Raw genomic sequence first — 27,068 nt, 5'->3', positions numbered from 1 at the left:
GGCCAAGCACTAGTCAGCAAATACTTGATATGCACAATTTTAAACTCATTTGGGTTATCCACATCACACTGGTGCGTCTTGAGCTCCCAAGTCATCGATAAAAACTTTAAAGGATTGCATAAAGCCATATCATTCTGTTGCGTTTATGCTCTTCCAGAGTTTTCTTTTCGCTTTGTGCTAACGAATAGTATTCACTCATGATCGCAATGAACATGTTGAAGCAAACACGATAGATTGTAATCATAAAGCTGAAAAAAAAGATGCCGGCCATAGTTGGATTGGCAACGTAAATTTCTTCATAGTCAAAAGCAGCCAAAAGCATCTGAAAGCAACTCGTGAATGACACGGACAAGGAATGATAGTTTGGCACTGTGGTACCAAAGGTCAAATAATTCATTACGGCAAAACCAAAGAAAATGGTAAAGAAAAAAACCACAAACGCCAGCAAATCCTTGGCAGCAAAGCGAAGCGTACGCCACAGCTAATTTAAGCGCGAATTTAAACGCAAATACTTAAAAACAATGGCAACAGACACTTGTCCAACACTTGCGGCGTAATTGGTGACAGCACGCGAGAGAGACGCCAAAGGTGCGATATCGATGAAACAAGCGCGAGCAGCGTCTTGCTCGTTTGCTGGGACTGAACAATTCTGGCTGCCTACGCGGTGAAGATCTTTCCGAAAGTGAAAGATCGACTTCGCCGCCAACAAGGCAAACGGAAAGTCGATATCTTGAGGAGTGATCCCGCTTGACGGGGAAGTTATCCAGTAGATCTGCAAAAAGCAGACTGAGGTGTCGTTTTCAACCATGGAGGCCGAATTTGCGTCGGCCTCACACGTCGGGTGCGAGCTCTTGGATATACGGGAGCTGCTGCAAGAAATCGGGCTGCCGGTGCACGAGCCTATTGTCATGTTCATGGACAATCAAGCAGCTATTCGACAGTTCGAAGCCGAAAACAGGATGTCTAGCGCCAAGCATTGTGGACGTCCGCGTTAAGTTCATCTGTGATTACGCAGAGCGAGTCATTGTTAAATTGCAGTACATCGAATCAAAGCTCATATTGGCTGACCTGCTGACCAAAGCATTGCCCGCTCCACAGATGCTGGAGCTAAGAGAATTATTTCAGCTGCAGTAAGATATGCGTCGCCAAAAAACGCGGCGGTTGCGACGGCCGAGGAGGAGTGTTAATTGCACTGATTTCATGGTGGTGGTTTTGGACGACCACTCCCCAGAGTCGCACGAAGGCTGTTACTGGACGGGGAGTGGGCTTGCAATAGTACTGCCTGTATAAGAAGCCAAGGGAAGATTAATAACGGACAAGAAGCCGAGCGAGGTAAGCAGCACATATAGCACGTTAACGTCACCTTTAATATCACTTTAACTTCCACCCTCTAATCATCAGACATTTGCACGCGCCTGCCGTCGTACAATGCAGCCCACGGGTTCCGAGACGTGTATAGGGACTTTGCCGCCCATGTGGTCACCCTTCTAAACGTGGTGCGTGCGAAAACGAATGCAAACAATATTGCTGGGCCCGGCAGGGCTATCAGCATGCTGCCTGACTGGGTCCAGCAAGGACACCTGCAGAGCAAGCATGTTAGTGTGTGGTGATGATGTGGATGCTGACGGCACAGGTAATGCCAAAGAAGACGTGAATGGCACGGGCAAAGAAGATGTTGGAAGGTGTTTTATTGTAATAGAATAGAAACGGTGTGTTAAGCGGAAAGTGGCAAGTACAGGTATCCAGATGGCTGCCCAACGTTGACCTCAGGAATGGTCTTGTTTCACCCTTGTTTCACCCCTCGTTTCACCTTTTAATATCCTATGCGACCAATCATGACTCTTACATATATAAGGACAACGTATTGCCTCATGTCCCTCGCGCTGGCAAATACAGAATAAATTAGTGTGAATTTAAGGAAAAATGGTGTGGATAAAGCAATTCCCCAGATTTATGATAATTGCTAGAAAACGAATCAAATCAATAATACGAGCATCATCTTCTCAAAAGATGATCATCTTTTTACTTTATTATTTCAAATCGTACGACGACCTCAGCTTTGTGTTTGCGCAAGACAATAAGCGCGGCATGTTTGATGCTCCAAGTAGATAGGAAGACTATGAAGTCAATAAAGGAGAACAAAATGCGACTGCCTCCTTTTCTGCCATATAAGATTTTGTTCAAATTGCTTACTTTACAGGTAAAGGCTTTATGTCAGAAATATGATATTTATCTAATCGTGGCTCACATTAAGGTTGGTCACACGCCCGGAGACGTCAAAGTCAATGTTTCTATAGCGATCAAGCCGACGTCCACAGACGATACAACGGGACCTGCTTTTTTTGAGTTGCAATGGGGATTTGCAGAAACAGCTGCCTACATACAAGCCTGCGCAAGTGGCTTGAACGATTGTTTCGTTTTGCCGCGTGTCGCTTGCTAAGAATGCCTCGACGCGTAGATTGCACGAAGCCTTACTCCGTCGTGCAAGAAGTTTGCAACAATATAATTAATCGCTCAACTGTCGACTGCAATATTTACTCACAGATGCGACAGCGAAACAAATGGCGCTGCGTTTCAAAGTAACAGTCGCGGTCAGTATTTTGAGAAATTTGTCGCTGATTTTCGAAACGAGGTTGCAGCAGCGGGGCAGTACGGCCGAAAACGTGGCACACAACTCAAAAGACCTCCGCGGCAGCCACTTGAGTTTTACCGCGACAGAAAAGAGTGGACACGTAGAGGACCATGGCAGCACACGTGCCTAGGGAAGTTCTGTCTTTAGACTGGATATTTCCAATCCAGTACGAGCGCGACTGGGTCCGTCATGGTAGCGAATTGATGGTCACAAATGCCGTCGCTTACGATTCGTGCATGTGGTGTCCTTTCAGGTCGTATCGTGGCAGCCAGAGTTTTGTCATGAGTCCATGTCTATGGCTGTCTTGATCTGTGGTGTCTACTGTGCTCTGTGCTTTATTGGCCGTCGAATCATGCGCGATTTTAAACCCTTCCAACTAAAAGGGTACGTATCTCTCTACCTGACTTCGTGTTACTTTTGGAAACCAAATGTAACGATAAGCACATGCGTGGTAGTCCGCTGGCACTTTGGAACTTGGGGCTAGCCGTATTTAGTGCTATCGGTGCGTCTCGCACGGTGCCTTTCCTCCTCATCAATATCTACAAATACGGCATCTACGATTCCGTTTGCGCGCCCCCCACGCCTAATTATGGCCGCGGCCCCGCGGCGCTTTGGATCGTGCTCTTTATATTTTCAAAGGTGCCCGAGCTTGCCGATACTGTCTTTATCGTGCTGCGAAAGAAGCCGCTTATTTTCCTGCACTGGTATCACCACATCACTGTCCTACTCTTTTGCTGGCATGCTTTCGGCACGCGCTCCGCTAGGTGAGGAACAAGTCGTCTTTTGCTGCTCATGACGGTATTTAACGTTTTGTTTCATATGCTTAGTGGAATTTACTTCATTGCCATGAATTACTCGGTGCATGCCGTCATGTACTTTTACTACTTTCTCACGGCGTGCGGCTACCGGCCGCGTTGGGCTCGTCTTGTGACAATCTTTCAGCTGAGCCAGATGGGCGTGGGCGTCGCTGTGTGTGGCTTGAATGTCTATTACATGAAACACGGATATGCATGCAGCGTGGACCCCGAGAGTCTCAAATGGGGCATCATCATGTATTCGAGTTACTTTGCCCTTTTCCTCAAATTCTTCGTTGAGCGTTATCTTCTACGAAGTGCCAAGAAAGCTGCCGTCGCCCCAGCAAAAAAGGCTCAGTAACAACTCATCAGGAGGGTAGGATCGGAATTAGATCGTTAATAAGCTTTTGATTGGCTAATTAATGTAGATGATCGAGTCAACCTGTTGTCACAATTTGCAAGTTGAAGTAACAGCTAAGTAACATTGTATAGGATCGCCGAGAGCTATGGAACCGCACGTGAAGCTCGCGGACCCGAACGAAGACACGTACTATGGAAGAGTACGCAAGACTTTCTACATGTTAGATTTTCGCACGGCATTTATAAAGGAGAAAGCGCTGCAGGACGCGCAACGACTGGTGGCAACTCACCGCCGCGGTGACTTTGTCGATCCAGTAGAACTCGAGCATGCGCAATATGTGACGCACGCGATTTTACACCCGGACACAGGCGAGCCGGTCTTTACGCCGCTGCGTGCATCCATGATCGTTCCAATGAATATGATTATGGATGGCGCCATGCTGTTAGCCAATAGCACAAAACGTACGATTTGGGCGCAGTGGCTTAACCAGACCTACAACGCTTTGCACTACTACGCCAATCGCAATGCTTCTAACGAGGACACGGCAGCGCAGCGGCTTGTAGCCTACGTCGGTGCTACTGCTAGCTCCGTGGGGGCGTCTCTTGGAATTCGACGACTCGCAAATCGAATGACAAACATTAAATGGGCCCCCACTGTTGCTCGCATGGGTCCCTTTGCTGCCGTTGCGGCGGCTGACCTTCTCAATATGGTTGTCATGAGACAAAGTGAATATCTTAAGGGCGTTAATGTGTATGACGAGAATGGAGACTACGTCGGCAAGTCAAAGAGGTGTGGCGCGCTTGCAGTTGCTTCATGCGCTGCCGGGAGAATTTTTGCCGCAGCGCCAATCTTGGTGCTTCCACCGCTAGTATTATCGCGAATTGAAATGCGCAGCAATTTGTTTGCGACAACGCGATGGCTGCGAGTGCCAACACTGTTGGGATTCGTAGGCTGTGCCATTCAATTTTCAGTGCCTTTGACTTTTGGACTCTTCCGCCAGACGGCGCAATTAAACTCGAAGTATTTAGAACCGCAGCTTCAACACGCAATACGCAAACAAGATGGTCAACCCGTACGCGTTGTCACATATAATAAGGGAATTTAACTGTATGATAATCAGAATATAGGAGTATACGGATTTGTAATTAACTTTTTTATGTAAAAATCTGGGAGATCGTTATCATTACTGTGCAGATGGGTCATCATAATATCTTACATATGTCCTTTTGGATATTTGTTATCGTTGACAAAAAAATATCTGGAGAGGGTCAGTTCGGCAACCAATTTTCCTATCAGATCCCAAACCTAGATCTCCTCCGCCAATCTATAGTGGCATCGCTCTTTTGCATGCTTATAAATCTCTTCCCCTTGGTGTAACATCACATAGCAATGATATGTTGTTGCAATATGGTTTTTTATAAGTAGATATTTATGGATAAAGTTTGACTGAAAACAATGCCCCAGCTCAAATGGCACCAATGGAGAGTATTATGTAAGATGGACAGTTTAATGGAAACTGTCACCTTCGCGTAAGCACTACGGAGCAGAACAGCATTCGAAAAATATGAAATTACACTCGTGGAAGCACAAATCGCCCGCCTTTAGGATTCAATGCTGAGTTGCGGATGAGACACAATAAATGTTCAGCTTGTAATAAAGCTTAAGCAAAAGACAGTCATACAACTGCATTTGACTACATGCAACAAGTTTGCAATGGTGAACGCCAGTATATAATAGGTGGGCTATTGCACGGATGAAGCGACGTCTGAGCTAATCCGTAGCCTACGTGAAATACTGGGTTAGATTATGTTGTTTCAAGAATGGAAGACACGCTTAATATAAGTGGTTCATACTTTGAAGTGCAGTCGACTTGTACAAGAGAACAAGCACGTTCGAACGAAAAAAAATTAAGGGAACAGCTCGCAAGATCGTGACATGAAAGAAACCAAGATGAGCAACTGGAAATGAAACGCGGGAAAGCGTGTGAAATGTTAAGCTGCCATTTTAAGCTCTTAGGGGGGCATAGTCTGCGGAACAGGTTCAGCGACAGATGCGCAAGGATGAGGCTAGCCTAATATATTCAAGGCTAATTTTTTTACCATGTCAATGTCGGCGGATTGAAGCATCTGCTTTTTATTTAGATAGATTTGCGCCAAAGCTAAGCTGAAAGGTCGTTATGTGAATATAAACACAAATGATACGAGTATTTAACGTTGCCTAATTCAAACCAGACGTAAGCCACAGTTTCATTTTTTCTTGGGACAAAGCCCCATATCGAGCGTCGCAGTCAGATTATAGCGGAATGTGCCTTAACTATACAGTTTCGTATAGCCTGGTATTAACCAATGTGACACTTGCATTTTCATGCACCATCCTGTGAAAATACTTTTACTGAAAGAAGAGGTCATCTTGCTCAAGAGGTCATCTTGCTCAACTCATATATTGTGATGACAATGTGTTGATATTGTAGCTTGGTACTCATTCGTAGTAGTGGGTGCTATTATTGCTCACCTCGCCATGGTAATTATTCAAATAGTGATGCGGGAGTGACGGCACAGGTCCATCGTCCGAGTCATACCGTAGTGGATCTTGAAAGAGATCACCCCCATGTGTCCACCGCGGACGTCCCCGCTCGGGATCACCAACCGGTCTTGTTCCATATGAGCTAGAAGCACTTGTTCCGAGGGAGCTAGCGGTCAAGAGTTTACCCTCGTTTGTATTAATGATATGGAATATTCCGTAATCCGGCAGTTTTTGAGACGCTGACCCATGCTTTGGAGCTGCTTTCAAGACAATTGCGTCAGTACTGATCACACATCGTATAACACCAAATATGTACGTACCTCCAACTCCACCGGCTTTCGACGAAACCAAACACAGCAACAGAACAGTGGGCAAGAACTCCCAAAAACAGAAAAATACAAAGTAAGTGACTGTCGTCACGCGGCCATTCATGTCGAGGTTGTTCCAAATACTCAGAAACCAGCTTTGAGATGTCGCCAGATCCCGGATTCCTCGAGTAAAAAAGATGATACATAAGAGTGAATTGATCACAGTCAGGCTCTGCATCCAATCGACAAAAATCACACACATTTATTAACCACAGCTGCTTAAATTGCACTCATCAGAAAAAAAACATTTCATTTTAAGATCATTCATTACCCGAGGCTTTGAAATTAAAAGTCGCCTTCGCTTCCAATTTTCCACCTATCAAAACAACATCACACAGAAAAAAAAACTTTATCAAGTTGACACACATCTTCTCTCAAATGATAAAACTACTACGTACATTAGCCATCTTCCACCCAAAGAAGCCGAACAGCACACTTAAAAGGAAGAAAGATACGGCCGAATACTTCAGCTGCACGCTAATATCAGCGACTTTTAAGAATTCTTGATCATACTCGTCGCCTTGCCGCGCTGCCTTAGAAATGTCGTTTGACGAATTAAAGGCCCAAACAACGGTGAAGGTAGTCATAGTCATGGTTAGCAGCAGATAAAAGGGCAGGCAAACATTGCGCCACTTGGACCGCCACGCTGGTCCCGTGAGTACTTGAATATAAAACAAGATAAGCAGAGAAAAATTGGCAAATTGGATCGGCGTGGGTGACCAGTAAAGCAAGTAGAGCGTCAGATAGCGCAAGCTAGATTGCGTCGTCATAATGATCCAGTAAGCGGCGCGGACGACCGTCCATAGAAGACACAATAGATAGAAGCCTGTCGACCAGGCCAACAACTTGTTTTTGTTGTTCAGGGCTACTACCAGGCGCGTGAGTAAAAACAATGCCAGTAACAGACACATGCCCGTCAGTAGCAACGTGTAAACCGTCGGCTCATACGTGCTATTAATGTTCTTTGCAGCACTGGAGACCATTGCGATCGTATATTGACTGTGTGAGAAGAGTATGAACAATCAGTAGACACAAATGGAGCGAGAGGCGTTGTAGGCGCCCGCACAAGGCGGCCAGTCCAGGCTTGTGACGATTCTTGGCTATTTCAGTTTAATTGTAACAAAAGACTCGGTGAGGCTGGTACCTCGTACCAGCAGAATAAGCTTAGATTAAATCTAACAACACTTAAGAGTGTGAGCTTTTTGTCTGTATACGAATTGTTGCACAGCGTCAAGCAGTGGGCGCAATCGTTGACGCGTACAAATCTTTAGTTGCCTCTTTCAGGTAGCCATCTGTTGTTTGACAGAAAAGTTAGCTAGTTTCACTGAAGAATTAAGGACGCTGAGGCTCAGGAGTCGCGAGAAGTAAAGTCTTTCCGTACCGCAGATAAGTGCAACTACTTGTGCGCCTGTATTGATGCCTGGCGGCTAAGAAACTTACAACAAGTGCAAGGTTACCAGTTGACAACGCCATACGTATCAATAGCAAGGTTCATTGACAAAGTCCATGTGTGTACTTATATTGCATCGCCAGCAGCCCTCTCTACTCAATCATATGTCGCTTTGAACTTTCCGTGTTATACACTCGAAAATCTATTTCATATAATGATACAATATGTCGCTTCGACTTGAACAATGTGCAGGCGCTAAGCTTAAATGAAATTATGTGCTATTCCGAGCGCGTGCTGGCGTTAGTGCCGCTATCCATATATTAAATCTGGTAATTAGTAGAATTGTCGTTCGCCGATACGTGCGAAGTTGACTCGTGAGACGGGCTTAATATTGCAAGGTGATCGATTATCCTTCCATTGATGGAAATTTACACTAAGTCAGTACAGGACTGAATCGCCAAAATTCGTTAGGATGGCGGCACTCCGAATATCAGTATGGATCTTCCACTTATAAATAGCAGCCAAATAAATTAGGTGGCAGTGGTCAGCTGACAATAAATGAAACCCAGGGCATTTGAACGATTCTCAAATTTTAAATTTGTGAGACTTTCCTTGAGCTTAGGCAGCTTAAGTTTAAATGGGCTTTAACTATAAGCGTTACTACATAATAGACAATACCATTTAACTAAAATAATGAAGTGAGGAAAGCGCTACGGAGCATTTGCTTCACGCTTCTGATCGTCAAAGCTAAACATACGAGCTTGTTTAGTGATTGATGTGTCAATTCTTTTAAGAAGTACGATGTTCAATCTCACAATCAGCTTCTATTTATTTAATACATCTAAGCTTTGGATGATTCTAGAGAATTCCGCTGAAGCTTATGCAGGTGCTAGGATTGCAAAACGAATAATTCTGGAATCGCCGAGTTAAAATGTTACTACTTTTTAAAGTGTTCATATTGAACCTATCAAGTCCTCATCTTAAGCTTGTCAATAAATGCATATCCGTCTACTTCATTGTCAGATCGCTGCAACTAAAAGATAAAAATACTATGTATGATATTCGCTTCTTCTTCTTATATTATAAGCCTATTATTTCTGTGAGCTTTTTCCTCGAGATCTTGGAAAGGTCACGTACCTCAGTTTGCAATCTTCCCGAAAGATGCGACTTTTTCAGATTTCTGCTACTATATTGGCAGGTGCAAAAGGTCTTAACGCGAATGCCGCTCCTCGCTGCTTTCCATCAGATTTCATGTTCGGCTCAGCCACTGCTGCGTACCAAGTCGAAGGCGCGTGGAACGAAGGCGGTCGCACGCCGAGTATCTGGGATGACTTTTGTCGCTCGAATCACAGCAATGTGGCATGTGCGAATGTAGCTGACGACTTTTACCATCGTTATCGACAAGATGTAAATCTCATGGTCAAAACGGGTTTGGAGTCTTCGCGCTTTTCCATCTCGTGGTCCCGAGTCATGAATTGGGAGCCGGCGACCAAACGCATGCGCCCGAATCCAGAAGGACTTGCGTTCTACCACGCTTTAGTCGACGAGCTTCATGCTCACAAGATTGCTCCGATTCTGACACTGTATCATTGGGATCTCCCACTTGAGCTACACACTGAGCTCTCTCCCCAAGGCTGGTTAAACCCATGTATCGTCGACCATTTTGTGGACTTTGCGACACTGATGTATCATGAGCTCGGAAAGAAAGTGAACATCTGGACCACATTTAATGAGCCACTTACATTCACAATTGCTGGCTACGCTAGTGGTACAGGGGCTCCTGGGTTCAAAGATTCGGATACGTTGGCGTACATTGTCGCGCATAATGTCCTTCGCTCGCATGCAGCTGCTGTCAAAGTCTTTCGAGAACTTAAAACCGTCTCTCCCCCTGTGCTTCATCCAAATGCTCGCATTGGGATCGTATTGAATTCCGACGCTGCGTATCCGCTTGACAAACACAATCCGCTTGACGTCGCGGCAGCGGAACGAAAGATGCAATTTGAACTTGGATGGTTCCTTTCACCTCTTGTGACGGGGGATTACCCGGCCATTATGCGAGAACGCGTTGGTGATCGGTTGCCCAAGTTCACACAAGAAGAGACAGCGTTACTTATCAAATCGTATGACTTGCACATGCTTAATCACTATTCGTCGAAACTAGTGACGGATTGTCAAGTATCAAGCGATTTCGAAACGGGATGCAATGAGTTACACATAGGCTGGGAGCAGGATCTGGGAATTAATATATCGCACTCGAATGAATTACCAGGCTCGCGTCACTCGAGCAAAGACCGAGACGGCAAGCTCAATTGTGACTGGTTTACAGCTTACCCAGCGGGATACTTGCGAACGATCAAGTGGCTACATGCTGTAGACCCTTCGACGGACATTTTATTAACGGAGAATGGATGGTGCGGGAACGAAGAGATTCATAATTACGATCAGCTATGGTACCATCAAGAGTACGTCGCTCAAGTTTATAAGGCTCTCGTTGAGTACCAGATTCCAATCATTGGCTACACAGCATGGTCGTTCTTAGACAATTACGAATGGGGGTCCTTTTCCCCTCGCTTTGGGTTGTACTACGTCAACTATTCGTCCAACACTGAAAGCCAAGACGAAGTATATGACCCGAAGTCCACTGGACTCGAACGGATTCCACGCCCTGCAGCTAAGTGGTTCAGCCATGTTGCCAAGACCAAGTGTATCGACGGCTGGATGTCTGAAGACCAAATTAGACCAGCTGAGTTGCAAAGCATCAACGAGCAAAAGTTCTCACACTGGATGATTGGATCCATTGGAATGCTCGCCACTGCAAGTGTTGTTGCTATGATTACCTTGGGCCGCAACATTTTGGTCCAACTCTCGTCACCCTCTTCACGTCGTGCTCCTCGCGAGACGGACCCATTAATTCAGGCCAATGCTATGATCTAATCTCAAAATCTCCGTAATTTCACGTCTTAAATAAACAATGAGATCTTGGCAATGACTATTTGTGATTCAAACTCAGCGTACTACAATTTATTCGTTCAGTCGACGCCTTTACATTTCGAGCATGCGTTTACTTTACTTTGACACACTTATGCGGCGGTCAAAGCACATTGCTATAACTGGAAAAATTATTGGTATCTGTATCGGGGTGCATCGTTTCATGAAATTTAACACTTAAAAATTGTCAATTAATATATTATCTAAAAGGTAGATAATATCTGGAGAGTATTACTTTACATGGTAATATTCTAAAGACTTATCCATTGGTAGATTCGACTATTATATCTACTTTCCCCGCGATCCAGTCAGCGCTGGACGCGCGCAAAGAGAAAGACCGATAAGACTTTTAGCATATATTTTGTAATAGTTTATATATAAGACTTTTTGCGCATATTTTGTATTAGTTTATAATTTAGTATTACGAAGATAGACAAGAAGAACTTAATTATATTCATACAGTTTTTCATTAACCCTCTTTAAAACAAGTATTAAAAAGAGAAGACTTCCTCTGCACGTGCTAGTGTACGTGAAGTGACGTGAGGCACCACTCGCACTGAGGCAGTGCGAAGTGGACTTGTACTGAGGCAGTGCGAAGTGGACTTGTACTGAAGCAGTACAAGTCGGCAGTGCCCCGTTAGCACTTTGTAGTCCGTCCAAGGACTACAGTTCCATCATCTACCATAGACATGGTAGATGATAATGGAAATACGCATCACGATTCGCGTGATAGCTACTTCTTTCTATGTGACATAGAAAGGAGTGCGGTCGAACGAATGAGCTCGACAGTAGGGAACGATGCCATCTTGGCCATGCTGTCCGGTTTGAACAGAGATGCCCTCCATTCAGCCATCGCCAAGTTCATACAACATGAACTTGACGAGGCGAAGGATAAGATAGCCCTGCTTAAACCGCAAGGCTCTCAACACGCAGAACTGTTGAGGTTACAGCAGGTACAGACCTCTGGACCTGGGGATGACGTACACGCGTGTCCAGAAACCTTAAAATTATCATCTCTAAGTATAGGGGAGTCGAAGAAGACTCCCTCTTAAGATGATTTGCCGAGTTGGACGATGCTATAAGGGCTCGTCTCATCGTCGACGAGCAAATGCAAGTCGCATTTGCTCAGTCAAATTTGGCAGGTCGTGCCAAAACTTGGGCACTAGGCCTTAAGTTGCGCGACCCATATGTATTTTGGGTCGATGGTCCCGTAAAGACCCACCTGTTCCGCTTGAAACTGGATACGCTTCAATAGAAATATTCGTTGCGGAACAGGAGGACTTTAGCTTGAGACAGGCTCAAGCTAGTTCGTCATCATATCGTCCACCAAGACGACACGAGTTAGGAGGTCCAGAACCTATGGACCTTTCTTACGTCGAAAGCGAGAGACCTCGCTTTACGAACAATAAGCGATTGCAGTATGCAATCGCTGTAAAGTTAGGACACTACGCTCATGAGTGTAGTGCTCCACGCCCAGTACCGAGAGGTACTGAACGTAATTATGAACTGAATGCCAAAAAAGGCAACGGTCGCGGGTCCGACGTTGATGCGAAATCGCAACAGCGAGGCGGAACACCAAAATACGGTCGGGGTCAGTAGGGGCGCAACGACCTACTGATCCAGCAACCGCAAGCGACAAGAGTCACGAGAATTTGCAAATCTCTTGACTAAAGTTGCTCCAGACACACAATAATAATGTGTCTCTGCACCTGGTGATGAGGTATCCCTCATCACCTTGAAGTTAAAGTGACAAATGATTTGTCACTTAGAGCCCTAGTGGACTGTGGAGCGTCGAATAACTTTATTCGTCGCCAGTCGCTAGAAGGTCGTAGGCTCAAATATGTTGAGCGCGACATCCCTCCAACGAAGATGACGGTGAGTCTAGCGACAGGCGCATCGATAACAGTAATGAAACGCGTAGTAAAATTTCACTACACGTTAAGAGATTTACAGTATGATGATGATTTCATCGTACTGGATTTGGATGACAAATTTGATGTCATCCTAGGTTTACCTTGGCTCAGAAAATACGAGCCAAGGATCAGCTGGCAGCATCGATCCGTAAAGATGCCTGCCACTTGTTCATCAGATGGCCATCTGATGAACGTCTTGGAGCGTCCACAAGCGTGTGGATGTACTACGAGTGAGTGCGATGGCCTCACATGTGGTAAGGTCGTTCGTACAACTGCACAAGATCACAGTGTGATTACTCATCACACTGTGGAGTCAGCTGCCGGCGGCTGTGCTATTGTACAGGCAGCGCCGAAGGTCCACCACTCGAAGAAGTCGAGTGGATTGAGACATGAATGTACGCTTGGCTTGGCGGGCGACATTCAAGGAGTATACCAGTTGCCCCAAAGGGACAAACACGATAATCCTAAGTCGAGTAGAGAGTCGATCGTTGAGGACCCGACTGTGATAACGCAATCACATTCGGAAGACGTTGAGGGAAGAGGTCCCCACGTATTGGAGGAGAAATTTCCTCAAATAGTTGATGCTGAAGTGACTAGACTTCATTGATCCCTCGGCAGCCTGTGGATACATCCCAGGAAGAAGCCGAGACATTGAATGTCTTGGTTTAATGACGGACCAAGAGTAGGCGCTTATACTCTTGATCTGTATGCGCCTCCGAAGTTAACTTCGGAGATAACTCAATTACCAACCCTAGATCCCAAGCGTTTCTTGAGAAATTTGCATAGTGGTAGAATCAAGCAGATCCGCGTACTCTTCACGGAGGACGATTACGTAATTGACATTTGGTCAGAGGTATTTTTTGCAGAAAACGAACGGGTTCTCAGCAAATCGTCGATGGACGAAAGTGTCCTCGATGTGAAGACTCGGATTAAAAGATACACTAATCAATATCTTGGGAGTCATCCAACAGAAATTCTCTATACGAGGATTTAATAGAATTCAGGGATGTATTTCCTGAAGTAATTCCATGCGAGTTGCCCAAGGATAAATGCACTCGACATGAGATCGAGCTCAAAGCGGACTCGAAGTACTGTGTCATGACGCAGTGGCCACTGCCTCGTGAACAAGTACTTGCGATCGATAAATTCTTTGCCGATCGAGTAAAAGCGGGCCATGTAAGGGAGTCAACCTCCCCACATAGCTCTTCGACCTTCTGTATGCGAAACGCCACAGAAGGGTGGCGGATAGTGCATGCATTCAATAAACTGAATGCTGCAACGGTACCGGCTCAAACGCCGATACCTAGAAAAAACGTAATCATAGATGGTATGGCTAAGAGAACGATCTTTTTGTCTATGGATCTGATGGATGGGTTCTATCAAATCCTTATGCGTGAACGGCATTCCGTAGACAGTAGTGAGCACTCCTAGTGGGTTGCTCTGGAAATGGCTAGTGGTGCCACAGGGGCTTAATAACGCCCCTGCAACATACAACAGATGCGTAACGAATCTGTTGATACCGGTGCTAGAATTCGCACCGAGTTATTTTGACGATGTTGTCGTCCATAGCCGGGCCATGGACGGGAAGACGGACGTGGAGGTTCATAAAACTCACGTTCGTCAGGTTCTGACACTTGTGCGAAAGCATAAGTTGTACGCAAATCTCAAGAAGTGTATATTCGCTTCAAGCGTAATACCACTTCTTGAGTGCATCGACGGAAAACACGGCTTGCGCCCTGATACCGAAAATATCAAGGCTATTACCGACTGGCCAGTTTCAGTCGATGTCAAGGGACTTAAAAAGTTCCTTGGTTAAGCGGCGTATTTGCACAAGTACTCCATCTCTCTCGTCTCTAGAAAGGAAAACGAGAAATGGTAACGGAACGCTGATTGTCAGCGTTCGTTTGAAGGTATCAAGCAAAGCTTTGATGCAATCGCCTATGTTGGCGATTGCAGATCAAAACAGACCATTCCATGTGGTCTGTGATGCCAGCGATTTCGCAATCGGCTGCGCATTAATGCAATACGATACAGACGGCGGGGACGCGTCGTCCGTTACCAATCGCGTCAGCTGCAACCAGCTGAACGCAATTACCCAGCGCATGACAAGGAACTCCTTGCCATGAAATAATGCATTGGCTAAATTGAGGTCTTTCTCCGAGGAGATAGACCGTTCATCGTATATACGGACCATGCGTCATTACGCACGGCTGTAATTAAACCAAGAAGGATAGCCACCTCTCGCAAAGAATGGCGAGGTGGCTATCCTTCGTCGCGGAGTATAATTTCTCCGTAGAATATAAACCAGGACGACTTAATGTTGTCGCTGATGCATTATCACGCCGGCTCGTTTCGAGTCAGCGTTGCACAGCAACAGTGAAAATAATCCCACTGCTGCAACACTCACTACGAGTGTCCCGTCATCAACCTTGGTTGAAGACATAAAGAAAGCCTACACAGAAGATAAAGACCTTCTTTGTTTAATGGATCTAATGAATCCATCCGATAAATCTTTTAAAGATTAAACGGCTTTATATCGATCGTCATCCGATCGATACACAACGCGCAACGGCTTATTGTATTATACAGCCGTTGCCGGCGACACTCCACGTGTCGTCGTCCCAACTCACAATGATTTGCGCTTGCGCATCATGTATGAGTGTCACGATGCACCGACAAGTGGGCATCGTGGACGTGAGAAGACTTACCTCACAGTAAGTCGCGACTTTTACTGGCCCCGCCAGTATCAGTTCGTGCGCATGTACATTCGTGCTTGCGAGGTATGTCAACGGGTGAAGCCAATCCCTTCCCACCGTGCACCTCTCCAACCTCTCCCACTTCCGGCAGAGTGTTGGGAGTCCGTAAATATGGACTTCGTCTTCGAAATTCCCAAAGACGATCACAATAACAATGGAATCCTTGATTTTGTAGACATATTCTGCAAGATGGTACATCTTGCTGCAGTACTAAAGTCGATTACGGCTCCGGGCTGTGCCCGCACGGTATTCAAACTCCACGGTCTACCCCGTAAATTGGGCTCGGATAGGGATCCACGGTTCACGGCGGAGTTCTGGCAATCCGTGTTCCGATCTCTCGGAACACGGCTGACTATGTCAACATCTGATCACCCGGAAACGGATGGTCAAACAGAACGCGTAAATCGCGTCCTCGAAGAGATACTACGAGGTTACGTCCAATCGTATCCGTTGCATGCGTCTACAACGCATACATCGTTCTTTGTGAATGGCTTACGCCATCCTCGCATACCCACCAAATTAGAGGGATCCTCTAGTTCAATGGGGGGTGGACTCGCACGAGCAAAACCACTTCTGGCTCATGTTCATCACAAGTCGAAGTTAACAATGACGCGGGTTATGTCGATGTCGAAGAAATCGACATCGAAGATGAGAAAGATCTCATGGCAGTGCGCACAAGTGTACTGAAAAGACAAAACAAATGAGTCAGCAGAAGAATTTCTGCTATTTCGAGAATCAATATTCCGTTTCGTTCAGGATTCCATTGGTAACGCAGTGGACCGACAGAAACTGAATGCAGACAAACATGGAAGAGCAAATGTTCATTCATTTAAAACTAATGATCTAGTGCTACTCTTTCCGGTAAACCTACCTAAGCGTTTAGTCACTTATGTGGGTAGCAGTAAACTACTACCCAAGTTCATTGGGCCTTTCCGTGTACTGCATCGCAGAGGCAACGCGTACGCAATAGAACTGCCACGTATAATGCGAACGCATGCTACATTTTACGTTGGTCGGCTCCGCCCGTACCATCAGTACGCGGCTTCTTCCGAGGACGGATTGAAGATCCTTTTTAAGAATCCCTAAAAGATTCTTGTGATCGAGAACCAGATTCTCATGTTGAACCTTGAGTTTCTCATGCCGGTTCCGAGTTTCCTCGAAACTGCGATGAGCTGACGACAGCTCATCACAAAGAGCGGGATATTTTCGTTCGTACTCCAACATGGAGTACGCACTCTTCGAACGGTCTTCTAACCGCTCGATATGGTGAGTCTGCACCGTCTGCTCCAACGAGCGACGCTTGCCACGCTCGTGGTCAAGTCCCTTTCCAAATCATGGAGGAAGCGATCGATTTTGTCGATTTTTGACTCTAGATCCGTCACACGGTTCGGATCTAATTTTTCCTCCTCCACCACAACCATTGGTGGATTCCCACGGTGGTCGCAGTTTCCTTGTGAAACGTATATAAAACCACCGTGATGTGAAGGGGCAGCGAACGAGTGATCTCTTTAGCTGGCGCGGATATCCACCTTCACATGACAGCTGGGAGCCTCGTTCCCAGCTAGTTGCTGACGTTGAGGGCCTCGTCCGTCAGTATGACGAGACCCATCCGATGGTTCAGAAGGTCCATCGGAAAACACGCGCCCCTGGTGCTTGTAAATTGATTGCAAAACCTCAATCGTATCACGCATGTCAATAGAGATGCGAGCCCTTCCCCAGGGCGAAAAAAAGCGAATAGACATCTCCTTTTACTCTGTGCGAGTTGTCATCACAACACGGACAGGGATCACCCCACGCGAGGCATGGAAGCCCAGCCTCACGTGATAACCGATGCAATTTATAATTTGCACCGGTTGGAGTTCTATTCTCAAACTTAACGCGATTGCGTTAAGTTTTTGAAGCCAGGCCTCGCGTCCAATGTCTTTGACATTGCGAATGAACGCGCTCCAGGCTTGCATAAGCGAGATTTTATCTCGCTCATTGTTGCCACTATACCATCGATGCTTAAGAAAAGCATCGAGATAAAAATCTTCTTCGGAGCGAAAGTTCTTCGCGCTGGGTTCAAGGCCATGTAGCTTTGTCGCAATAAATAAAGGATATTTGTTGTGAGGAGTAGTTTCTTCAGACAAGCTATTGATTAGACGTTCTGGCAAAATCCACAGCTTCTTTCAGGGGCGAGACGAGATATTTTATTGTTTTCACATGCCCACTGAAGCAGGGGTACCCACAAGAGGGGAACTTTTATCACGATGGCTAATGCAATCGTCATCACCTTGCACAGAAATAGGTGCAGATGACCGTACGGAAGACTGAACAGGCGATGAGGTATCATCCCCATCGTCCGAACCAAACAGACTATAGACTCGTCTATCAGAATGAGCCCTCTCATTCGAAGGCTCATAGTCAGCCGCCTGACGTCTATCACGCGACTGTTCTATTCTCCCCGAGTCGGCCATTTCATCCGACTCGCATTTGTAGTCGACCTCCAAAGAGGGGTCGAATTCACGTGGTGTATCCGCGAGAAAAAGATACTACGGCAGACGGAACGTCTGCCGCAAGAGATAACAGTGCGTCACCCGCGGCTGTGGGCCGCAGCCGAAGGCTCCGCACTACCAGCAGCCCGCATGGATTTATTCTTCATGCGATGGAATTTAAATTGATGGTTCTGACCAATCAACATCATTTTAAAATTAAGTGGTAGTGGTCACAAGTGACCACTCCATCCAATGACAGTCAGAGTGATTGTCTTTTAAGGGAGGGGTGATGTAACGGGGTGTATCGCTACATAAAATTAACACTTAAAGGTTGTTAATTGATATATTATCGAAAAGGTAGATAATATTTGGAGAATATTACTTTTTCTAGTAATGCTCGGAAATCTTATCCATAAATAGGTAAAAGCCGTTTTATCTATTTATCCCGCAGACTAATCAGCTGTAAACGTAAACAAAGAGAGATAGATCGATAAGATTTCAATTGCATGTCTAGTAATAGTTTATAATTAAGTAAGCATCAACAGGTAAAAAGAAGAAGAAACTTAATTATATCAATACAGTTTTCATTTAACCGTCTTTAAGGTAGTTGTCTTAAAGAGAAGTCTTCCTCTGCACGTACTAGTGTACGTGAAGTGACGTAAGGCACCACTCGCAACTGAAGCAGTGCGAAGTGGACTTGTACTGAAGCAGTACAAGTCGTAGTGCCCCGTTACAGTGATGATACACGAAGCGAGGTGTCTTGTTTCTGAACGTAATCATGCATCGACAGCTTGTCTTGTCAAATGGAGAAGAAGTTTGAACGCAAGCGAGACTCGTCTTGTTGAGGAGGTCGACTTATCATTAGCTAATATTTTTTGGTCTATACTTTAATAATATAGACCGACAACATATGACTCGCAGTATCCGTTAATCGGATACTGCATGTTACCTCCTGATGTAATTATGTATAACACCTTAAATACTTTTGTATTGAGTAACAATCATGAACTTTTCAAAAATTCGAATACAAAAGGAATTTAATTTTTGCAATTTAATACCTTCAAAATAATTGTATTTTTCGCCATTATCGTTTATTTCTTGTAGCCATTCCATGAACAAATTTATTTGCTAGCATCATGACGGCGCGCTTAAGTGGTGGAGCAAAGTGCCAGGTTCGCGTCGCTGGTGAAGTGAATCGCATGATTCAAAAAGATGTGGGCGAACTTTACGATCAGCTGGAAATTGTGCGTGCGGAGATGCATTTCCCATCCTTTGCACCCATCAACGTGCCCATGGTGCTGGTGCTGGGCAATCATTCGTCGGGAAAGAGCACTTTCATCAATTACATGCTGGGCCAGAATGTGCAGAAGACTGGACGCGCACCCACAGATTGTACCTTCACGGTGCTAGTAGGTGGTGCACGAGAAGAGCGACTCGATGGCGCGGCGCTTGTCAGACACGCGCAATTCGGCTTTAATGACGTGGAGCGCCTTTTCGGCCACGAGTTTGTGTCACAGATCGAACTCAAAGTGGTGGCTGGTAGCGAGCTGTTGGACAAAAGTGGACTTATGATTGTAGACTCACCAGGTATGATTGATCCGCCCGGCACGTCGCTGGACCGCACGGACGAGGACCGGGGCTATGACTTTAAACGGGTTGTTCATTGGTTTGCGGACCGGGCAGACGTAATTCTGGTCATGTTTGACCCGGACAAGCCGGGAACGACGTTCGAGACACTGGACGTGCTCACTAAGTCTTTGCAGGGAATGACAAGCAAAGTGTTGCTGATTCTTAACAAAGTGGACGACTTTGAAACTGTTCACGACTTTGGGCGTGCATACGGAGCGCTGTGCTGGAATCTCAGCAAGGTTATCCGACGCAAAGATTTGCCAACCATATACACCATGTACGTTCCACAAGAAAAGCGAATCGCTCCGTCCACCTCAGTTATTGAACAAATTCCGCTCAATGTGTCAAACATGCTAGCGCATGAGTTTGACGGAATTCGTGGCGAAGTGATTCGTGAAGTGGAGCGAGCACCTGATCGTGCAACGGATAATATTTTAAATCTACTTAAGGCCACCACAGTAAGGCTCAAAATGCACATGACGCTGATTGAAGCATGCAAGAAGGAGTATCTGGACCTGTGCACGTTCTGGAGGCGTGCGCAGATTGCGAGTATTGCGGCGGGTATAGGCTTCACGACGTTTTATCTAATCCGAACAGTAGGCTACCGAGCCCCTGTGATACCTTTAACCACTGGCACGATGGCGCTGTCGGGATTACCATCTTCTCCATCCTCTCAATCGCAACTATCAGGTGCGATCTCCGTTCAATTGTCTGGTGCCCGCACATCTGCTTGGGAAATGAACTGGTTTAAGCAAGTGTCGCGCTCACAGTCGCTGTTCAAGTTGAGCACATTTCTGAAAGTTGTATTACTGTCATGTGCCTCAAATTTTGCACTGTGGAAGGCATCAATACTTAACATTGAATACAAGCGCAAGAGTGTGCTGCATTGGTTGCCACTCACCTTTAACCAGGTGTACGGACCATTTTTATGCAAATCTGATCGGGCACACGATGACATTATGACGCAGTGGGATGTTGTACAGCCTGGCCTGAAGTTCGCTTTATCATCGACGTCAATTAAAAACTTTCCGACTATCAACACGACGAACAAGACATTTTTGGAGGATGTGCTAAATGTGCATATTCCTCGACTGGATCGCTGTGTCCGTGACCGCTCAGGAGACGACCACGCTTATATGCGCTTCAAGCACCACACGAAGTCCAAACTTGATAGTAGTCCCGAGGCGGGCATTTTCTCCGATACAGCAGACCAACTGTAGGGTTCAAGTGACAATACTAATGGAGACAAAATGCACTTTATTGAGGATGCGTATATTCTGCGCATCTACTTTCAATGCATTACCACATGTTCTTTCGCAAGTCGTAAATCGAACAGCTTATGCCCATATCTCTTTCACCAGCAGTCGATTCACTGCCCTCTTCTCCAATTAACCGCTTTAGTGCAAAAGTATGGCAATAATTTCAAACATCCCTAACTTGATTGTATCTTTGCGCACAAAATGCCACACAAACCCGTCAATCCACAAAGCGTACTTAACGGGATGGTCAAAAACTTCATGTGAAGTAAACAGACCTGCCACTCGTCAGAATAATACGCTCGCAACGTAGGATGCACATCTACAGAGGTGGCATCCATTGATTGTTAAAAGTATTAATATTCAATTCGATTAAATATAAGTTAGTCTATGAACTACTTTTTTGCTTAAGTGCGCACGTGAAGCCGGATTACCGCTTCCGTGACGACACTTGTCCTAAGGTACTTGTTTATTAGGCGAGGCCGCTTAGGCGCCCACCAACTACCTAACTGCATGTTATGGGGCACACATCGGTTGGAGAACCGTTGTTGTGGTACATTTACTTTATGGGTAAAATACCCTTTTATCTAATTTTAAATAATTAGTTACTCAGATCCCATTTATAATGGGTAACAAATGTGGTCGCCGCCAGATATATATCTGGCGGCCAAAATCTATTTTAATTTTGCTAGGGAAGGTTTTTAGATTTAAATAATAAATAAAGTGCAGTTTCCCTTTTGAACTTAAAGCGTTCAGTGCCTTTCTATGTCACAAGACAATGGCCTTTACAAAGGGAGCAGTTTGACGTCATTGACGATTTAGTCCGTGCTAAGCACGAGGCTGGAATGGTTTGCTGGTTTTAAGTGTCATGCACTGTAGTAACAATCTGAATGTAACGGGGTGAATCATTACATGAAATCAACACTTAAAGGTTGTAAATATATTATCTAAAAGGTAGATAATATTTGGAGGATATTACTTTATATAGTAATATTCAGAATTCTTATACATAAATAGGTATAGGCCATTATATTTATGTATTCCGCAGACTAGTCAGCTGTAGGAGTAATCAAAGAGAGTTACTGATAAGATAGAGATAAGAATTCATTTACATGTTTAGTATTAGATTATAATCAAGTCAACATATACAAAGATAGAACAAGAGACACTTAATTATATTTAATACAGTTTTCATTTTACCCTCTACGAGGCGACAGAAAAGGAAGCCTTGCTTAACCAGCAAGGCTCTCAACAGGCAGAATTATTGAGTTTACAACATGTGCAGACTCCTGTACCTGGATTGACGCAAACGCGTCGTCCGGAATTTTAAAGATTGACATTTCTAAGTATAATGGAGTCGAAGAAGACTCCCTCTTGAGATGGTTTGTCGAGTTAGACGATGCCATAAGGGCACGTCACATCATCGACGAGCAAATGCAAATCGCATTCGCTCAATCAAATCTGACAGGTCGTGCCAAAACTTGGGCATTGGGCCTCAAGTTGCGCGACTCATACGTCTTTGGGTCGCTAGAGACTTTTAAAACCCGACTCAAACAAACGTTTGAGCCACCAAGGGCTGAGTTCAGAGCTCGATCAGAGCTTCTAAAACACAAGCAAGGCAAGCGTGATGTACACGCTTATGCCCAACACATACGACTCTTAGCGAGTTGTATCACAAATAATCCATTTCATGAACACCCTGATTACGGTGTTCATGCAAGGTCTTACGGATGGTACTGTGAAGACCCACCTGTTTCACTTGGAACTGAATACCCTTGAAGAAACAATGTCCGCTGCAGAACAGGAGGATTTAGCTTGAGACAGACTCAAGCTAGTTCGTCATCGTATCGTCCTCCAAGACGACACGAGCTTGGAGGTCTAGAACCCATGGACCTTTCCTATGTCGAACGTGAGAAACCTCGCTTTTCGAACAATAAGCGATTGCGGAATGCAATCGCTATCAAAAGTTAGGAAACTACGCTCATGTGTGCAGTGCTCCACACCCCATACCGAGAGGTACTGAACATAATTATGGACCGAATGCCAAAAAGGGCAATGGTCGCGGGTCCGACGTTGTTGAGAAATCGCAACAGCGAGGCGGACCGCCAAAAAAACGGTCGGGGTCAGTAGTAGCGCAACACCCTACTGATCCAGCAACCTCAAGAGAATTTGCAAATCTCTTGACTAAAGTTGCTCCAGACACACAATCATTATGTGTCTCTGCACCTGGTGATGAGGTGTCCCTCATCACTTTGAAGTCAAAAGTGACAAATGATTTGTCACGTAGAGCCCTAGTGGACTTTGGAGCGTCGAATAACTTTATTCGTCGCCAGTCGCTAGATAGTCGTTGGAGGGATGTCGATAACAGTAATGAAACGCGTAGTGAAATTTCACTACACATTAACAGATCTTCAGTACGATGATGATTAAATCGTATTGGATTTGGATGACAAATTTGATGTTATTCTAGGTCTACTTTGGCTTGAAAAATATGAGCCACGGATCAGCTGGCAGCATCAATCCGTAAAGATGCCTGCCACTTGCTCATCAGATGGCCATCTGATAAACGTCTTGGAGTTTCCACAAGCGTGTGGATGTACTACGAGTGAGTGCGATGGCCTCACTTGTGGTACGGTCGTTAGTACGACTACACAAGATCATAGTGTGATAACTACTCACACTGTGGAGTCAGCTGCCGGCGGTATGCGAATGCACAGGCAGCGCCGAAGGTCCACCACTCGAACAAGTCGAGTGGATTGGGGCATGAATTTAAGCCTAGCGGACGACACTTAAGGAAGATACCAATTGTCCAAATGGACAACACGATGATCCTAGGTCGAGTAGAGAGGCGACCGTAGAGGTCCGACTGTGATAGCGCAAGCACAGTCGGAAGACGTTGAGAAAAAAGGTCCCCACGTACTTGAGGAGAAATCTCCTCAAATAGTTAACGCTGAAGTGACTAGACTTCAGAATCCCAAGGGATTGATCCCTCGGCAGCCTGTGGATAAATCCCAGGAAGAAACCGAGACATTGAATGCCTTGGTTGATGACGGACCAAGAGTAGGCGCTTCTACTCTTGATCTGTAGGCGCCTCCGAAGTTAACTTCTGAGATAACTCAATTACAAACCCTAGAGTCCAAGTGGTTTTTGAGAGATTTGCAAAGTGGTAGAATCAAGCAGACCTGCGTACTCGTCACAGAGGACGAATACGTAACCGATATACGGTCAGCGGTAACTTTTGCGGAGACGACCGAGTTCTCAGCAGCTCATCGATGGACAAAAATGTCCTGATGCGAATACTCGAATTGAAAGATACAGTACTCAATCTTGGGAGTCACTCAAGACAAATCCTCTAACGAGGATTAAATAGGATTCAGGGATGTATTCCCTGAAACACTTCCATGCGAGTCGCCTAAGGATAAAGGCACTCGACATGAGATCGAGCTCAAACCGGGCTCGAAGTACTGTGTCATGAAGCAGTGGCCACTGCCTCGTAAACAAGTACTTGCGATCGACAAAGTCTTTACCGATCGAGTAAAAGCGGGCCATGTAAGGGAATCAACCTCCCCACATAGCTCGCCGACCTTTTGTGTGCGAAAGGCCAAAGGAGGGTGGCGGATAGTGCACGCATTCAATAAACTGAATGCTGCAACGGTACCGGCTCAAACCCCGATACCTAGAAAAGCCGTAATCATAGATGGTATGTCTAAGAGTACCCCCTTTTCGTCTAAGGATCTGATGGATGGATTTTATCAGATCCTTATGCGTGAAAGGGACATCCTGTACACAGCAGGGAGCACTCCCAGTGGGGTGCTCTGGGAATGGCTAGTTTTTTCATAGGGGCTTAGTAACGCCCCTGCAACATTTAACAGATGCGTAACGAATCTGTTGAGACCGATGCGAGAATTCGCACCGAGTTAATTTGACGGTGTATTCGTCCATAGCCGAGACATGGTCGGAAAGACGGACGTGGAAGTTCATAAAATTACGTTCGTTAGCTTCTTACAGTTATGCGAAAGCATAAGTTGTACGCAAATCTTTAGCAGTGTATATTCGGCGCAAGCGAAATACCACTTGTTGGGTGCATCGTCGGTAAACATGGGGTGCGCCCTATTCCCGAAATGATCAAGGTAATTAATGACTGGCCAGTTCCAGTCGATGTCAAGGGACCTAAAAAGTTCCTTGGATTAGCGGCGTACTTGCACAAGTACTCCCGCAATTATGTCGAGATAACAGTTCATCTCTCTCGTCTCTTTAAAAAAGACGAGAAATGGTATGGAACGCTCATTGTCAGCGTTCCTTTAAGAAGTATCAAGCAAAGCTTGATGCAATCCCCCATCTTGGCGATTGCGGATCAAGACAGACCATTCCATGTGATCTGTGACAACAGCGATTTCGCAATCTACTGTGCATCAATGCAATACGATACAGACGGCGCGGAGCGCGTCGTCTGTTACCAATCACGTCAGCTGCAAATAACTGAACGCAATAACCTATGCATGACACTAAACTTTTTGCCATGAAATATGAACAAGCTAAGTTTAGGGTCTATCTCCCAAGATAGACCGTTCATCGTATATATGGACCATGTGTAGGCGGGCACGTCGTAATGCGGCCACGCTCTACTTAGACACACACCCTAGCACAGCGAGGAAGCGGTTTAACCTGCTTCTCTTGCGTGCAGTGAGATAGTTGTGGTGAGCGCATTAGCGACCTCACCCAACACACTAAGTACTCTGGTTAAGTGTCGTCACGGGAGCGATAATCCGTCTCCTCGTGCGCACTTACCAAGTAGGAAGTAATTTCAGACTGATTTATATTTATTAGAATTAAATATAAATACCTATTTTTACCAATTAAAATGTTATCTCTATAGATAACATTTAATATGTATTGCGAGCGTATCTTTCTAGATACCTCGCGTAACGGATGACGCTGGGCGTCATCCCTCCTAATGTGAACGCACCCAAGTGCATCACATACACAAGGGCTGGTCATAAATGTGCACCACACCCGAGTGCTGGGTCTAATTACTATTATTTAATAATTGACCATCCCCTTAAGTACACCAAGTGTACTTAACGGAGACTGTGTAACATTAGGGCAACTTTAGCCCGTTACACCATCGCCCCCTTTAGAACGAATTTACATTTTTATATTCGTCAAAGAGGAGAGAGGAACTGCGAGCAGCTTTACGCGCCGCTAGTTCACTCGATCACTCTCGCGCACGTGTTTCTATACACGGCGCCCAAGATGCCACCTAAAAGGGGCCACGTTGGTGGATCGTCTGCGAAGACGCCCACTCAAACTCGCACTAAGCGAACGCGCCGCGTTGATTCGCCGGCCGCGTCTAATGCCTTAGTCGGAACGCCGCCAGCCACTGCGGCTGTCGCGTTAATAGGGCTAAAGGATCCATCCCACTTTACCAGTGAGGATGTTGATCCGTCGCTCATTGTCGACTACAATGAGTCGACACCGTTGCCGTCACCTCATAGTAGTGATGCGGACAACGAGCTCATGAGGAGTGATGATGCGGCATTATTGCCCATCCAAACATCTCTCGTGGCTCACAACATGGAGACAGCATCAGTTACGAATGCTGTCCCGTCGTCTGCGCTGGAAAGCGCAGCGACAGGTAATGAGAGCGCTGCTTATAAAGGCGCAGCCACTTCTCCGTTGGGTGTTACCACAACGCCTTATGCTCAGACCATAATCCATAATGGTTCTGACATAGAGGATTCGGAGCCTAAAGCTCCGCCGACGACACGTGAACGTGCTCAGTCGGTGTCACAAGCCAGTCGTTTAGAACGTGGCTATGTGACGGGTGGCATTCCAAAGATGCCCCCTCCATCTAAATGGCCTCGTTTAAAAGGGCCAAGAGCGTCGCTCCTAGAGCTCGCTCTTCTAGACGGACATAAATATTATGGCGTCTTCAAATCATGGAGGGCTCAGGGAAAATCGCTTGAGCGTATTTGCCCGATCCC

At 45.7% G+C, this 27,068-nt stretch overlaps 6 protein-coding genes across 6 annotated transcripts; 4 read left to right on the top strand and 2 right to left on the bottom strand.

Annotated features, from left to right (window-relative positions):
- Nucleotides 1–106: 106 nt before the first annotated feature.
- On the bottom strand, nt 107–397 carry CCR75_007492 (uncharacterized protein; the record flags this gene model as incomplete). Its single annotated transcript, XM_067965552.1, has 1 exon — nt 107–397. One exon carries the CDS (start codon nt 395–397, stop codon nt 107–109), a length of 291 nt encoding a protein of 96 aa, XP_067816196.1.
- A 2,280-nt stretch (nt 398–2,677) lies between these two features.
- Nucleotides 2,678–3,867, top strand: CCR75_007491 (uncharacterized protein). Its single transcript, XM_067965551.1, has 4 exons — nt 2,678–2,814; nt 2,886–3,016; nt 3,088–3,396; nt 3,460–3,867. The coding sequence occupies exons 1-4, from the start codon at nt 2,743–2,745 to the stop codon at nt 3,785–3,787; spliced, it is 840 nt and encodes a 279-aa protein (XP_067816391.1). The 5' UTR covers nt 2,678–2,742; the 3' UTR covers nt 3,788–3,867.
- Nucleotides 3,868–3,932: 65 nt separating this feature from the next.
- On the top strand, nt 3,933–4,892 carry CCR75_007490 (uncharacterized protein; the record flags this gene model as incomplete). Its single annotated transcript, XM_067965550.1, has 1 exon — nt 3,933–4,892. One exon carries the CDS (start codon nt 3,933–3,935, stop codon nt 4,890–4,892), a length of 960 nt encoding a protein of 319 aa, XP_067816397.1.
- A 947-nt stretch (nt 4,893–5,839) lies between these two features.
- CCR75_007489 (uncharacterized protein) lies at nt 5,840–7,827 on the bottom strand. Its single transcript, XM_067965549.1, has 5 exons — nt 7,077–7,827; nt 6,950–6,994; nt 6,631–6,850; nt 6,201–6,567; nt 5,840–6,178 (listed from the first exon to the last, which is right to left on the bottom strand). Exons 1-4 carry the CDS (start codon nt 7,659–7,661, stop codon nt 6,266–6,268), a joined length of 1,152 nt encoding a protein of 383 aa, XP_067816404.1. The 5' UTR covers nt 7,662–7,827; the 3' UTR covers nt 5,840–6,178; nt 6,201–6,265.
- Nucleotides 7,828–9,229: 1,402 nt separating this feature from the next.
- CCR75_007488 (uncharacterized protein) lies at nt 9,230–11,002 on the top strand (the record flags this gene model as incomplete). Its single annotated transcript, XM_067965548.1, has 1 exon — nt 9,230–11,002. The coding sequence occupies one exon, from the start codon at nt 9,230–9,232 to the stop codon at nt 11,000–11,002; it is 1,773 nt and encodes a 590-aa protein (XP_067816371.1).
- Nucleotides 11,003–19,335: 8,333 nt separating this feature from the next.
- CCR75_007487 (uncharacterized protein) lies at nt 19,336–21,048 on the top strand (the record flags this gene model as incomplete). The annotated part of the gene is made up of 1 exon (XM_067965547.1): nt 19,336–21,048. One exon carries the CDS (start codon nt 19,336–19,338, stop codon nt 21,046–21,048), a length of 1,713 nt encoding a protein of 570 aa, XP_067816906.1.
- Between the last annotated feature and the right edge of the window lie 6,020 nt (nt 21,049–27,068).

This window comes from Bremia lactucae, linkage group LG4 (assembly GCF_004359215.1).
Source record: "Bremia lactucae strain SF5 linkage group LG4, whole genome shotgun sequence".
Lineage (NCBI taxonomy): Eukaryota > Oomycota > Peronosporomycetes > Peronosporales > Peronosporaceae > Bremia > Bremia lactucae.
The sequence above is the reverse complement of the archived record's forward strand: the minus strand, read 5'-3'. Positions and strand labels throughout refer to the sequence as shown.